At 41.5% G+C, this 15792-nt stretch overlaps 1 protein-coding gene across 3 annotated transcripts; it reads right to left on the bottom strand.

Moving 5' to 3' along the window:
* Positions 1-1073: 1073 nt before the first annotated feature.
* dnai4 (dynein axonemal intermediate chain 4) lies at positions 1074-15792 on the bottom strand. 3 transcript variants are annotated; one of them, XM_033649841.2, is made up of 18 exons: positions 15657-15792; positions 15408-15545; positions 15156-15321; positions 13592-13755; positions 12730-12836; positions 12405-12561; positions 12009-12148; positions 11382-11546; positions 10944-11129; positions 10522-10676; positions 8013-8099; positions 6573-6727; positions 6267-6427; positions 4316-4440; positions 3958-4056; positions 3061-3287; positions 2816-2969; positions 1074-1232 (listed from the first exon to the last, which is right to left on the bottom strand). In XM_033649841.2, the coding sequence occupies exons 2-18, from the start codon at positions 15464-15466 to the stop codon at positions 1188-1190; spliced, it is 2352 nt and encodes a 783-aa protein (XP_033505732.1). In that variant the 5' UTR covers positions 15467-15545; positions 15657-15792; the 3' UTR covers positions 1074-1187. The 3 variants fall into 3 exon arrangements, with proteins under 3 accessions (XP_033505732.1, XP_078029021.1, XP_033505733.1); XM_078172895.1 differs by lacking the exon at positions 15657-15792 and having other exon boundaries at positions 15408-15564; XM_033649842.2 differs by lacking the exons at positions 13592-13755; positions 15156-15321; positions 15408-15545; positions 15657-15792 and adding an exon at positions 13052-13202.

Here is a 15792-nt window from a genome sequence, read left to right as displayed (position 1 = left end):
GAAGCAAGCTTTGTTCAAAAGAATTAGTTCATTCATTTTTGCCCATCACTACTTCAGTCCAGTGGTTCCCAACAGTTATTTAAATAAATTCATCTGAGGAGTTAAGTGAAAGGTCCTTTTGCTGGGATGTCTAACAAACTCACAGGCACCTCAAATGTTTCAACCAGACCCTGTCTTTTGGTATAGGGGGTCCCAATCTACAAAGGTTTGCTAGCTGCTAGTTTATGGGTGGTGATGCATAAACCCGAAGCAAGAGAGAAGGAGAAGAAGGGAAAGTTGGAGGAAAGTAGACTTCTCCTCACATGTGTAAGTCTGAAAAAGCCAAGGCAGTTCACAGCTGCATCCGAGCAGGTCATACAGAAGAGGTAGTTCAAGAGGTAGTACGGATTACTGTTAATTTATCATGTTGATCTGTTCTGTACAACATCTATTGCACGTCTGTCCGTCCTGGAAGAGGGATCCCTCCTCAGTTGCTCTTCCTGAGGTTTCTACCGTTTTTTCCCCCATTAAAGGGTTTTTTTGGGGAGTTTTTCCTTATCCGCTGTGAGGGTCATAAGGACAGAGGGATGTCGTATGCTGTAAAGCCCTGTGAGGCAAATTGTGATTTGTGATATTGGGCTTTATAAATAAAATTGATTGATTGACTGATTCATCCACACCACTCAAGTGAAATGCAAGAATATCTTTGTACTTTAGTACAGTACTTGATTAAATGTATTTAGTTACATTCCACCACTTCCACACTATCTGGCTGTTTAAAGGCAGTATGACTCAACTGTCTGTTGTACTAAATCTGGCCACAAAGTGTCCCCATACCTCTGGCATATCTCAGGAGGGCAGAGTGTAGCCCTTCATCCTACACAGGAATCTGTTATAATGTCTGTAACACAGGATAGGAAGATTAGGACTGAAATACCATCAGAATGTATTAGTATAGTGCGGTAAATTAAATGAAGGGATTTATTTTTTCTCTTCCCTTACAGCATGAACCCTTGACAGTTACCATTAGGTTTAGTCTGATGCTTTCAACAACAAAGGACAGTGTACAGTAATGACTGATGCCAAAGTACACCTTTGTTCCTTATCCATCTGTACATTTACTTTTATTTGTACTGATTCATCTTTGGCAGACAGAGACCCTTCCTTGGGTAATGGCTCGGGTATACATCTGTCTTTGTTTCTTGAAACTATCCGGAAGTTGCAGAGCGGATGATGCCCTCCAGAATATCCACCTGAAAGAGAAGATCCAGTAAGATGCTTTGAGTTGTTTGTCATGTGAGCTGATCACCATGTGTTCATGTCACTCAGCTTTCAAACTGCATCAAATGGCTGACAGCTAATGCACATTAAAATAAAAACCAAGGATGACATATATATGACATATATATATATACTGTATAATAATACAGTGAGTTCAATAAAAGCTCATCAGTTGCGCTTATCAAAACCGATTTCACAAATATATTGCCCTGATTATATAGTAACTAGTGTTGTTGGTTAGTAGTTCATTAGAAGTATTACATTTGTCCCACAGTCCAACCGTATAGGTAGGTAGTGACGTTCTGGTGGTAAAATAGATAACTACTGACACTACTGTGCAGGAGTGTGGAATCAGTAGTTATTTATTTTATATATTTATGGATGTAAACTGTAACTGCAATTTAACTGGTTGACGGAGGCAAACAACAGCAAGGCAGTAATTCTAGTTTTCTCTGTTTAAATAGCCAATATTGAAATACGATGTTGAATAATTGCCAGAGAAGTGTTTTGGCAGAACATTATGATGTCACAGTGAACTTGACCTTTTGAATATAAAATGTCATCACTACATCATTTTATCCTATTAGATATTTGTGTGAAGTCTTGTCATAATAATTCTGTGAATTCTTGAGTCATGGCCAAAAACATGTTTTGTGAGGTCACAGTGACCTTTGACCACCAAAATGTAATCAATTCGTTCTAGAATCCAAGTGGAATTTAGTGACAAATTTGAAGAAATTCCCTCAATGCCTTTTCAAGATATCGGGTTCACAAGAATGGGACAGACGCAAGGTCACAGTGACCTTTGACCACCAAAACTGAATCAGTTCATTCTAAAATCAAAGGGGGCGTTTTTGCCAAACTTCAGAAAATTCCCTTTAGATATCATGAGAATGAGACATAAGCAAGGTCACAGTGACCTTGACCTTTGCTCACCAAAATCTAATAGTTCACTGTTGCATTCAAGAGGACATTTGTGCCAAATTTTAATAAAGTTCCTTCAGTTACTTTATTGTAACTTCATTACTTCATTGTTGAGTTCAATTGACATTTGTGTCATATTTTAAGAAATCCCCTTGAGGGGCTCAAGGGGATTTTGCATAATTGCAAAGATAATGCATTCATCAAAATGATACAGACAACCTGAAACATAATGCCTCAAGTCATAGTTTGCGCAGAGGCATAAAAAGACATTTCTCTTATATCCGTCAGAAAATGTAAATAACTCAGGGAGATTCCCAGCTGTGTGGTCCATGCATTAAATTACATGCTGTGCATCTGCAAAATTAGAGACTGCACATGCAGCTTCCATCTGCTGCAGTATAACAAGCATGTCTGTCTACAAGTCAGGCTCTTTGTGCTCAGAACTTGGTCTGAGGCTCTGGACACACAAGTAGACATAATTTGTTGATAACATATGGAGCGCCCTGCATCCAGCATTCCAAGTTGTTCTAATGAATTTCCATTAGTTTATTTTGCCTACAGGGAGTCTGGCCTCCTCAGCATCTGCCTACACTGTGTATGCCAGCAGGAGGCTCCTATCTCTCAATTTTACCTGGCTGCTCTGTCCCACACTGATGTTCCTGAGCTTGTAGACAGTCACTTGTCCATCACTGTCTCCAACCAGGACACAGTCTGTCTGTGTGGCAAACAGCAGGGACTTCATCTTCACACCAGCAGCAGCAGGTTGCACAATGATTGGGTCTAAGCTGAAGGAGACGAATGTATATGGTGATGCACAGGTTTGACATCAGAGAAACAAACAGGGCAACCAATCAATCCCCCCTCTGTCTCACTCACGTGCTTGAATTCAGGTCCCAGATTTCCAACTGTCTGTCATTAACAACTCCAAACACTGTGGCCCACTTTGGGGACCACTTGATGTCCCACACTGCTGTCTGGGTGGAGGTGAAACCTAACACAGGGTTTTGGCGGCCCTGCTTCCACAACTGGATGGTCCAGTCTGAGGAGCAGCTCAGGAACACATCAGGACTGAGTGGACTCCATGTGATGCAGTTCACGGGACACTGAGGGACAACATGTGACATTTACTGGAGTTCTCTCTGATAATTCAACCCAAATAACAACATTAGCAACAAGTGGTCAACGAAATAGATTTTAGCATCTACCAGGAAAGTGTACCATTAGTGCAACAAAGATGTATTACAGGGACCCAAGAAACATTAAAAATCTGAGGATGTCCTCAAATGAGGTGATGAGAAGATAAAAGGCTATTTTCTAACCTTAAAGGGACAGTTTAGTCTCTTTCCAGAAATCATGACCTGGTTACTCAAGACAATCCACAGACTTTGTTGTGAGCAGTTTCACGCAGAAACTATTTTCTTTCTACCGAATTGCACCCACTGAACATATCACTGTGCATAAGCAAGCGTGCATCTACTCATGGATGAGAGCCTTGTGCTCATGACAGTGCAAGATGTAAAAATTAACAGGGTTCTCTTTGGTTGTGCTGTAACATTAGCTAGCTCAGTGGTGCTGAGTGCGCTAGCAGCAGATGCATGCCTCCTCCTGCAGGGTGATACAGTTGACGGGACAAGTAGGGACAGTAATTCATTAAAGGATTAAAACAGCTCACTCTTGATGAAATGAAACAAGAGCTTGTGGTCTTTTGTGTTTTACTTGCTTTAAATCAGTCTGATCAGAAGGAGATGGTGACTTTTATTCTGATGGACTTACATGGTGTTTCCTGTAAGTCTCCAGAAACTGCTGACTGTTGGAACAGGAGCATCTGTGAATGAGACCTTCCCATGTGCCAACCAGGTAGACACTGGAATCCTGGTGGAGCAATGAAATACTGGTGTGATGCATGATTACAGTGATAAAAACAATCACTTAAAAAGTCAAAGTCCACTAAACAACAACCTTAGACATATTAATTTACTAAAATTGTCAACGTCAGCACCGCACCTGCATTAGCATCAAACACATCTGTTAATATGTGTTGATTTGTCCACAGAAACAAGCTTTTAAGGCCAGGAGCTATGACCAGCTGATATCAGTCCATTTATATTTTGAGTTTCTGTTGCCAACTTACTGTGGGATGGAAGTCAAAACACAGACCAGGAGTCAACGCTGACTGAACACTCTCTGTCTTCTTCTCTGTCTTGGTCCCTCCAGTCCTCTTTTTTGTATCATGAATCCTCTTGAGCTTCATCAGGTCTATGGATGGATGGATGGATGGATGGATCCAAGATGGACGGACAGAGAGGAAGACAGATAGATATCTACATTACCTATCAACAGTGTACAGTATTTACAAACAATAACTTAAATATTGTACTTTACATTAACTGTACAGTATATACATATGTGAGGTGGACATACTGAAAGTAATGCAAAATTAAATGCAAATGATACTTTCAAGTTGTGGTGCAGTTATGGGTCACATTATAAAGCTAGGGTAGGCAGGGTTTTTTTTGCATCACTGGGCAAGAATCCCATGGTAACATTTCAACATATCGTTAATTAAGTAAGAAAAGAGAGAAAATTTGACTTCTGCACCTCCTCTTGGCCTCTCTCAGGCTTGAGGAAATCTAGCTGGTGACAATAGATTTTGGCCAATCTCAGATCATTTCAGAGAGAGGGCGTTCCGTTCTACAAACACAGATGCATGTGCATGTTCCTATAGTGAAAGCCTGATTCAGTGGCAGAAAATCCTGCAGAGACTGTTGGCAACAGCTGCCTACACTGCAGAGCAAATACTCATAAAAAGATAGTCTGACTATAAACAAAATAAAACATGTGTCAGTACTGGCAAAGCGTTTCAGACATGGAGAGAGAACTGATTGTTTAACTTTCTGCTAAGCGTAACCAAAGGCTCATGGTTGCGGCTTATTCAAGTTTATGGTTATGTAGCTAACGTTAGCTGGAGCCTCGATCAATGTGTCATCTCAAAGACCTTTACAGGCCTGTAAGTTTGCAAAATAAACAGCATGGTAATTCTCAGAGTTGCCACTGCATAACGTCATCTGGATCACAATCACGATCAGCATGATTGAAATAAATGACTAAAACTCATACAGGTTACTGTATGAACTATGTGCATATGCCCGTGCTCGTTTGGTAGAAGGAGTTTAGGACAGAGGGGAGGGGGAGGGGGAGGGGTGCTTTCAAATTCTGGCTGTTTATTTTTTATTTTTGCCCCTGTGTTAAAGGGGAAAATTCAGAGCATATGATTTGTCTGAACACAGTTCTCGACATGATGGTGGCTAGGCAGGCTAATAGCTAATGGTGCTAACGCAAAAAAAAAAAAGCTCTTAACAGTGACAACTGTGCTGACAGAGCTAACGGTGTTAAGCAGGGGGGAAGTGAAGGGTGGCTGCTACACTTCTGAAATATCGTCATCCTCATATCAGCTGTAACCTCTGTGTGAGTCCAGTGTGAATAGGTGATGGCAATGAGCTAGCCAGTAGACTGGACTAGACTATCATAAAAAAACAACGAAGAGGGGCTGGGATTATAACACACACAGAGGGAGCGTGGCTTCACTCTCTGCTCAGGAGGCCATTACTCCACTATATCTTTATATGGCAAATAATGGTTTAATGCAATAACAATGCTCTGAATGTCACATGCAGTCTGAGTCCAAGGTCAGAGTGTTTGTATTAGCTGTTACAAACAAAAAGGCAATTACATATGAATAAATTCTCATTTTTCATTCCTTAGCAGTGCCAACATGACCAAAAAAGCTAAACTACAATCATTTTTAAATGTAAGTTAAAATAAATAAAACAAATCAGGAGTATTGACTGAATCACCACGGACGATGTTTAACTGGCTTTAATGCTGTTTGGAGCATGTTTTAGTTACAGAATCTCAAAGGCTTTGTGGCTTAATATCTTGTGATCTCACTTCACCTCTAAATGTTAGAAAGGTGTTTCTTTATGTGAATGGGTCACATTAGAATTCTGGTTTCATCTGAATTTATGTAGACTCTTGTGTCAAGCTGAACTGACTATGTTAAAACCTGTTGCTGAGCAGAGTACCTATGCAGTCGAGGCCGGTGTTGCAGACAAACCACTTGCTGATCCTGCCGTCTGCAGCCACAGAGAAGAGAGACTCTGCCTTCTCCTCTCCTGTCAGGCTCAACTCTTGTTGGGTCCACCTGAGCTGCCACACTGGATCCCAGTGCTTGTTGGGACATTCACTGTACACACAGACACAGACACAGACACACACACACACACACACACACACACACACACAAAGAAATGAAGAGCAATAACATCAGTAGCACCAGTAACCAGTATTTTCAGTGTGTGGTGTAACACTGTCCACACAAAAAGTCCCACCTACTGCTGATGACACAGGACTTGTTGTCTTGGCTCCTCACATTGTAGATATTGATACTGCCATCTTGCATGCCCACAGCCAGCTGATTGGGGTTGATGGATGAGAAGTCCAGAGAAGTCACTGCGCTGTCACAATGGAAGACACGCTCAGGCCACTGCAGAGGGGACATATGACAACATCTGGAATGGACAGCTTGCATGAACAACTAAAATGCTTAAAGGGAAGTTTTGGTTTATTTCAACCTGTCTCCTATCGTCCTAAATTTGTTTCAAGTATCTAGTGATATAAAAATAATAGTTAGCATGTTAGCCATTAGCCTAGATACAGCCGGGGTGCATAGTAGCGTCAGACCTGTTAAAACGTAAGTGAATGGGCATCCCTTCAAGTGCAAAGTTAGTCCACTAAACAAGCTCTTTTTCCACAAAGACCGCCTCATATCGTTAGGATAAATGTCAGAGAACATATAGAAAACAACATGTAAACGTGTTGTCTTCCCTTACCGGTGTGCTGCCATGTTTGTTTACCATTTAGCTCTGCTTTCCAAAGCGCGGCCAAAATATGTCTCGCGAGCTCTAGATAAAGCCCAGCTGGATACTAACGTTACTCCAGGTGGAGGTGTCTCGTCCTCGGTCACATCCAGACCTTGAAAATAAGGCTGCAACCGGTCCCATTCCTCGCAACAGAGGCATTCCTCTTCTGTGGGCACTGGGGCACAGCATTCACAGGTACACCACCAATCTCCAGAGCTACGCAGCCTTGCAGCAGCCATTCCTCCTCTCTCGTCCTCTACCTGTTGCGCCTCTCTCTCACTCCTCCTCCGTTCTTCAATTTCACAAAGCTCTTCGTCAGTGTATTCTGGCTCAAATAAATAAGGGCGGCCATCAAACTCTGCAAAATCAAATTCCTCCTCCACAAAGTCGAAGTCTGGCAAAAAGTCAGCCATTATTCTATAAATCTTTCATAAAATAAATTAATGAACTTTTCAGGCTACTGTCTGGTTCTGCCTTCCAGCTGTTGCTGCTTGTTCTCGCGAGATTTCAGGCACGCTTTGGAAAGCAGAGCTAAATGGTAAACAAACATGGCAGCACACCGGTAAGGTAAGACAACACGTTTACATGTTGTTTTCTATATGTTCTCTGACATTTATCCTAATGATATAAGGCGGTCTTTGTGGAAAAAAAGCTTGTTTAGTGGACTAACTTTGCAGCTGAAGGTTGCCCGTTCACTTACGTTTTAACAGGTCTGACGCTACTACGTGCCCCGGCTGTATCTAGGCTAACATGCTAACTATTATTTTATGTCACTAGTCACTTGAAACAAATTTAGGACGATAGGAGACAGGTTGAAATAAACCGAAATTTCCCTTTAAGCAAAATTCTGCATGCTTTGGAGTAGACATGGAGCACTGGAGGTAAACAAAGGTTAAAATAAAGTCATACCGTGGAATTTTTGAGAGACCAGCAGCACACCAGGCCTTGTTTCTGGTTACTGGAGTCAAACACACCGTAGCCCACAGCCAGAAGGTCCTGATGGAGAAAGCAGAGCATCAGCACATCTGCCTAAGGCCCTATTCGCACAGGACTAGAGTTACCAGGGGAGCTCATGTGATTTAGAAATTACGTCCCTCATGTCTGTGTTTTATGTGGTGCACATGCACAGGATAAGTTATGTCTGTATTTTCCTCAAATTTATTGACATTATCTCCTGGATATGATATGTGCGACACAGCACAGAAATACTACATACATATGTAGTATAATACTCCATATTAGCAGTGGTATACAGTGTTAACCTTTTTCTTAAGATGTGGGTTAGACAAACAGAACCAATTTGGCCACACATTGTCACATGTCATCTGTCTCATCAACGCTGGTGATTTCGCTCATCTGATGCTTCCTCCTGCACCCTAAATGCTGTCAAAACTTTTATTTGTAATTGTCAATGCAGCCTATATAATTGTCGACAAGGAAACAGGCAGAAAGGAGGCTCAGAAAAAACCTTAATGTGACCCTAAATCACAGAGATGCTGATTTGCACCGGACTGATATCATCATGTCCTCTGTTTTTGGTGAAAAAAGGTGAGCAATTTTTGGTGGCTTTATACTCAACAAATTATGGATATGGCAGATTAAGCTCATAGATCAGTGTTGTAGTCAAGACCACCTAAACCGAGACCAAGTCATGACCAAGATCAGAATGTAACAAGACTGAGACAAGACAGACTCTGAGGGTTGAGATTGGGTCAAGACCAAGGCCAGACCAGTGTGCGTTCCAGACTGCAGGATACAGATAACCCACCCTTCCTCTCTTGGTTCAGGTCTCTCTCAAGCACCTTTTATTTTTTTTTCAAGGTCAGTTTCCTCTCTTTCTTTCTTTTCAAACCTCGATTTCCTTTTTTTGGGGAAAGACATGACAGTGTACATTGGTGCTCCAGCAGCATAAGCAGTCACTCACTTGTCTCTAGCTGCGTTTAGAGATGAATCCTAGAGCGAGGCAGACTAAACCATTTTGCACCTTTTATGGGTAAGAAGAACCTCAGAGAGCTTCCACTTTTTGTTTATACAAAGTTTATTCTTTCAAATTGAGTATTAAGCCTATTTTAATTTAGACATTGCTTTAGTTACTTACAAATAAAAAACTGCAAACAAAACCAAACTTTTCATTTCAGCCTTTTCAATGCCCAACTTTACAGCAGAAATAAACATGTTTACAGCCTGGTACAAAAAAAAGTTTTGGTCTCTAAAGCTAATTTCAAAATCCATGTATATAACTCATCTGTTTAAATTGTATTAAGGCTTAAAGTATATATATGCATATATAAGGGCTGGCTGCCTTGAGTGACAGGTTGTCTGCTGATAGTGTCCTCTGCCTCTCAGTCAGATCCACCCCTCGCTCCTCCACAGCTCCAACCTCTCGCCCGAATATAGTTTTTTTTGGCCCCTCCAAAAAAAAAAAATTGCAACGGCGACGGAACTCAAGGCTTCAGAAAGGGAGTCCACAAACCAATGGGTGACATCATGGTAACTATATCTATTACTTTATACAGTGTATGGTGTTTCATCTTCCTGTATATTGCGCAAGCTCTCTTTCAACATTAGTGGATAAAGACATCAGAAAAATGGCAACAGGCGTGGAAAACACTGATGCAGCTGTTCACGTGCAGTGGTTAGCATTGGGAGAACCCTTCTGTGAGGAGCTTGCATGTTTTCCCTGGGTCAGGGTGGGTTTTTCTATGAGTATCCCACAGTCCAAGGACATGCTGGTTAATTGGTGACTCTAAATTGGCTGTAGGTGTGAATGTCTGTTTCTATGTGTCATTCTGGCGACCTGTCCAGGGTGTATCCCGCCTCTTGCCCAATGTCAGCTGAGATAGGCTCCAGCCCCCCCATGACCCTTAATGGGATAAGCGGCTAAGGAAAATGAATGGATGTTCAGGTAAGATGACGTACAGAAACAACGCTAATTTGGGTGAACTGCCCCTTTAAAGAATAATACAGAGTGACAAAATGTTGTCATCTAGGGGTGTCGGTGGCTTAGTGGCAGAGCAGGCGCCCCATATACAAGGCTGTTGCCGCAGCAGCCCGGGTTCAAGTCCAGCCTGTGGCCCTTTGCTGCATGTCACTCCCTCTCTCTCTCTCTCCCCCTTTCACACTTAACTGTCCTGTCCATTAAAGACAAAAAATGCCCAAAAAAATATCTTAAAAAAAAAAAAAATGTTGTCACCTACAATGTGCAATACTGAAGACACTATTAACACTACACACTATTATTTTATTTTCCCATGTTGCTAATCAGTAGTTAAAAAAACATTATCGTACAATACTGGCACATGTGACAGAGGCATTTCAGAACACCATCAAAGAAAATTAAATTATTATCCTTCTTTTTTGCAGACCACAGCAGGTGTGTGTGTGTGTGTGTGTGTGTGTGTGTGTGTCTGTGTGTTACCAGGTTCTTCTTGTTCCAGGCCATGCTGCTGACGCTGCGTCCTCTGGTGAGCTCACAGCTGAAAGCCAAAAGACGCTCCATGGCTGGAGATCGAGAGCTATCTGTGTCCTCCTCCCCCTGCTCCACTGTCCCAGACTGCAGCGGACTATCTGGGTCTAACACAATCATTACCTTTATACACACTTTTCACATTTCACCCGTTTCACTAATGAAGTGAATTCACATTCACTCCATTAGTATCCATTAACACTCTATCAGCCCTCACCCATGGGTGGGAGGCAATACGTGTGTATTGTATCACTTCTGAGGTGTAAATGACACCAGTCCAGACAGCATCCTTATCCATCTGTATTATCACTGGTGTATCAGTGATTCTAAAATGAAAGATAATTGCAGCCTACGTGATAATGAGCTAAGTTTACCTTCTATTACTGGCAGCTGTCTGTAAGCAGCCAGCTTGGGTTGGAAAGTGTTTCCCAGTACGGTCCTCTCCATTACCAGTAAGCAGTGTTGGAATTTCTCAGACAGCATGATCAGCTGCAGGTCTGACTCAGCATTTAAAGTGTTCCCAAATGCTTCCACTTCTTTCAGTGAGCTAGCAGCACTGGCTGAAGAGAAATACAAGGAAATTACACATGAAATGTATTGCAGAGCTATCCTAAATTATCAGTAAACATTTAAAAACTGTAAGAATTCATATTGATTCAGTTGTGATGTAGGGTCTGAACGATCATCTTCATTAATTTATACACTGCTGAATCATCCACCACAAACAAATTCTTGGCGATCTGTAGTGAAATTACACCCAGTACACCCAGAGTGAAGCAGCATGATTCCTCTCCAGTGTCCTGTACTGTTACCTGTGCTGGCTGTACTGCCCACTGACACGCTCCTCTCTGCACCTCTGCTTGTGTCTAACATGGCCTCTGGATAGTCAGCAGTCCCTCGGTCAGCGCTACACAGTGTTTGGTCCTGCTCAGGACTGATCAAAGTGTCATACATATCCCAGGTGGTAACAATCGTGGCTGTGAGCAGGAAAACATTTAAAAAGAATGACCATTTTGAAAAGCAGAACGCTATTAACTGTGCACTGAAGGATTGCTTTGCTGCAACCTTTCACTATCTGTAGGTTTAAGGTTGTGGGCACAAATTACAGCTGCAATGATTACTTGATTAATCAATTGAGAAAAAAATCATTAGCAAGACTTTTGTAAATTAATTAAGTAATTTAAAAAAAAGACTGGTTTTCAGCTCGTTGGTACTTTCTATGATAGTAATTTTAAAGGTTTGGTCTGTAGGATTCAGTGGCACCTAGTGGTGAGGTTGCAGGTTGCAGCAAAGTGAAACTTCTCCTGTGTGCCAAGCATGAAGAACCATAGTAACTAGTGCTGTTTTCAGATTGTTCCACTGCCCCCAAGTGGCTAAATAATAAATCAGCGAATGCAGATTTAACTTTGCAGGCTGTAAGGGAAAATACTGAGCCTTACCTGCATCCACCATCACCGTACTGTCACTCTGAACCAGTTTGTTTTTAGCTGCTCCATTCAATGTCTGCATTGATCGATCCACATACTTATCATTGCCCATTCTGTTTCTGCAGACCTCAGCATACTGATTGTTTCTCTCTCTGTAAAATAAAGTGAAGATGACAACAGCCTATTAAAACCACCAGAATATACATTTTTTAATTACTGACCAGAAGACAGAATTCATGTCACTGCATTAGTATGTGTGTCCAAGGACAGTATCATGGAGAAAGACACCTCACCTGTGAACTTTTGTGCACATTGAAAAGATAAAGAGTGGTGTGTCTTTCCCATGTGCATTTCTAATCTTGTCAAACACTTGAAAAAAAAAACCAGGAGGTAGAGGACTTCACTCACATCACAGCTTCTGCGTCATCAGCATCCACTGACACAAAGGTGCTGGATATGTCCAGCAGTGAGATGCTGTCTATCTCAGAGATGTAGACATCTGTGACCTCTTTCAACATGTCCTCTGTTACATGTTCTTTCACAGTGTTTCTTTTCTCCTGCACATCTGGCACGGAACAAAAGACATGAAAACTTTCACCAAATACCACAGACATGTCAGATATTACAGATGTAACTGTGTTTTACTGCATTTAATTTAATCAACTTATTGGCATTTACCAACAATAAAGATATAGCTATATAGATATTAAAAATTAATAATATTGTGATGAACCTGGGAAGATGAAGGGCATGTCCCGTTTGGAAAATGTATCCTCAATCTCCTCATTCATGGACTCTACGGTAGACTGGCTGGATATTCTGCTGCTTCCTAATATTGACCTGGTAAACAATGTCAGATTAGATCAGGGCCCTATTTCAGAAAGCAGGATTCGTGAAAACTCTGAGTATGTTAAGCCTGAAATGAGGGAAACTGATTTTTCGTTTCACAAAGCTAGTTCAGCAAAACCCTGAGTCAGTTACTATGGCAACATACTCTGTGAAGTTTCATGTAAGCCTGAGGCTGACCACCCCTCCTGATGGCTTTTGGTGCTTACCTTGCACACGTTTCCCTCAGGCTGAACATACTCAGAGTTGATTGAGTTAATTCTGATCAGCTGTTCTGGAACTGAAAATTTGAAGTTTCCCAGCTCAGGCTCAGTCAACTCAGAGATCTGGATTAGGCTCAAAGTTTTTTGAGCCTGCTTTCTGAAATAGGGCCCTGGTGAACGTATGTGGCAACACATGCACTGATGAACTACACAAAAAGGGATGATAAACACTGTAAACAGATATGATACATTACCTTCCAAAACACACAAGTCATATTTTTTGTATATAAAGATAAAATGATTATTTTCCTGCCCAACAACATCTCTACGGTCAATAAATCATACACTGGACTACGTATAGGTGATTTGATTGATTCATTGTTGGTTTATTCTTAATAAAGCCACCTGTGGTAAACAATTGCAAGTCACATATTAAACAAAATTGCTGGTGTTTTTCTTCAGTTTTTCTGAATTCACCCAGTGTTTGAACTTAAGGGATTCACACCCTCATACCACCTCTGATCATCAGCTCGGAAGGTAGCCTACCTGGAGAAAGGCAGACTGAAGCTCCCACTGGCTGTTGTCTGATCTGATACTGATCCGGCAGATATTTCATCCAGAAACAACCGGCTGGCTTTGACCTGTGCAGCTGCGGGATCTGCCTGGCACAGTGGCTGAGGAGTGACATCATTTTCGTCTTCATCAAACACCTGCAAACAGCACAACAATTACCCACGTATTTGCTACTACGGTGAAGTCGGGTAATTTGAGCCCAACTGAAAACTTAGTGTTAGTTGTAGAACTTGTTATGTATTTCTGCTGTATTTCTAGAAAGAAAATATGTTGCCAAGTAAAGTAATTGAGAAACATCAAGAACCCCGACCTCTGATGACATGTTCAGGCAAAATGGGACAGCTGGTGAGGTAAAATGGGACAGTCATGTTTGTTTGTTTTTTAACTGGTTAAGTCCATTTATCAGTTCAGTCCATAATGTAACCTAACTACTCATCAAAAAAGATCCTCCAACTTTTCTGCCATGCTTTCTCTGTTCTTTTGCTGCCTGTGTCCTTTGTGCCATATTGTCTATAATGAACATGTGTAAGTGTAACACTAAGTACACTGACATGCACAGTTAAGTGGAGCTATATAGCTCTATAACGCTCTCTAACTTTACAGCTTTGTACATTTCGTCCATCCAAAAATGCATGGCTCTGGATGTGGATTTCACCATGTTGTTATCGGCTTCTTCTTCTGTTACGCAACTAATGCTATTTGACTTCTGGGTCAAAGTCTGGAGCGTAAACTGTGGAGCATGTGCAGAGTGCCTGGGCCAATTTGGGTCCAACTGACTGTGTACATGCAGAAGTAATTCAACTTTAAGTCATTATCTGGGTTAGTCTGACTTTGAGAAATTCCATTAGTATGATTTCAATTGCACTAATATGTCTGCATGTATTTTAAAAGTCCAGTTTTAGTTGGACTGACACAATAAATCCATTTTCTCTAATGTCATGTAAACGTACTGAATGATTAATATTTTTAGAAGTGACAAAAATACTGAAAATGTCTGTAATATGACAGGATGGCACACAATAGCATATGTTAAAATTTTATGGCAGATGGTAGCCTAAAATCATGCCGGTATCGCTGCAGAAAAATGTCCAGTTTTAGCTCAATTTTTTGTCCTAATTTACCTGAATGCACCAAGTACTCACTTAAAACCCAAAATGCTTTGATTGTACAGCTAACAGAAGAAAATGCAGCATCCTACCACTATCGTTGTTGTTATACCCTTATTGTTTTACTCTCATTCCCAGAAAGAGATAATCAACATGCCACATGACTTTTCTTTCAACTTGTGGTAACAGTGGATTTTTGACTCTTTGTTGGACCCATCCTCGCTATTTCAGACCTATCGAAATGACTGTTACATCTAAAGCACATGTGTGGTAACAATGCAATAACATGTCTGATAATGTTAAACCTTATTTGTCCCATTTTACCTGAAGTCCCACACCGTCACCCTATGTCAACCTACTGCTGCTACTACTGAAAAAAGGACGGGGCACTGAGCTAAATCCTTGTAGCCTGTCGGTAGGCTATAATATACCCGAACAGCTTGTCTCGGAGTCTGAATGTTGCTCTTGTCCAGGACTTTGCTTCCACCACCCAGGCTGAAACTTTTCCTGCTCGAGGAGCCGAGGACGCTGTTTGAGTCTCTTGTGCTGTGGTTGACTCCATGTAGTAAACCTGATACTGAAATTTGTCGGGAGGAGCTAGGAGACAGCAAAATAACACATTAGCACAACAGTTAGCATGTAGGCTTGCGATAACCATGGTGACAAAAAAGAGTGAAACTTACGGCCTCAGCACCAGAGTGCGTCTCTTCTGCCTTTCTTCTTTGGCCAGAGAGGTGGACATATTGCAGCGTTGCTGTATGCTTCCTTACTACGTTGCCATAGCAACGTGACGTCCACAATAGTATAGGCTACCGTCCCGCCTGTGTGTTTATGGACACCACATAGAAATGAACAATCAATAAATAAATGGAAGCAATTACGGATACCAGCTTCTGTTTGTTACGGGTTAAAAAACAAAGAGAAAGAACTACCTGTAAACACCAGTGGAGCTGACTGGCAGTTCGCGGTGGGACTCAAACTGGAGTGCGCATACTTTAAAGACACAAGAAAACCTAAAGGCTTCAGGAAACACATGATCTTTACAAATAGGCCTATTGTTCCTTTTAC

The sequence above is a fragment of the Epinephelus lanceolatus genome, chromosome 12 (assembly GCF_041903045.1).
Source record: "Epinephelus lanceolatus isolate andai-2023 chromosome 12, ASM4190304v1, whole genome shotgun sequence".
In the NCBI taxonomy this organism is placed as follows: Eukaryota; Metazoa; Chordata; class Actinopteri; order Perciformes; family Serranidae; genus Epinephelus; species Epinephelus lanceolatus.
The sequence above is the reverse complement of the archived record's forward strand: the minus strand, read 5'-3'. Positions and strand labels throughout refer to the sequence as shown.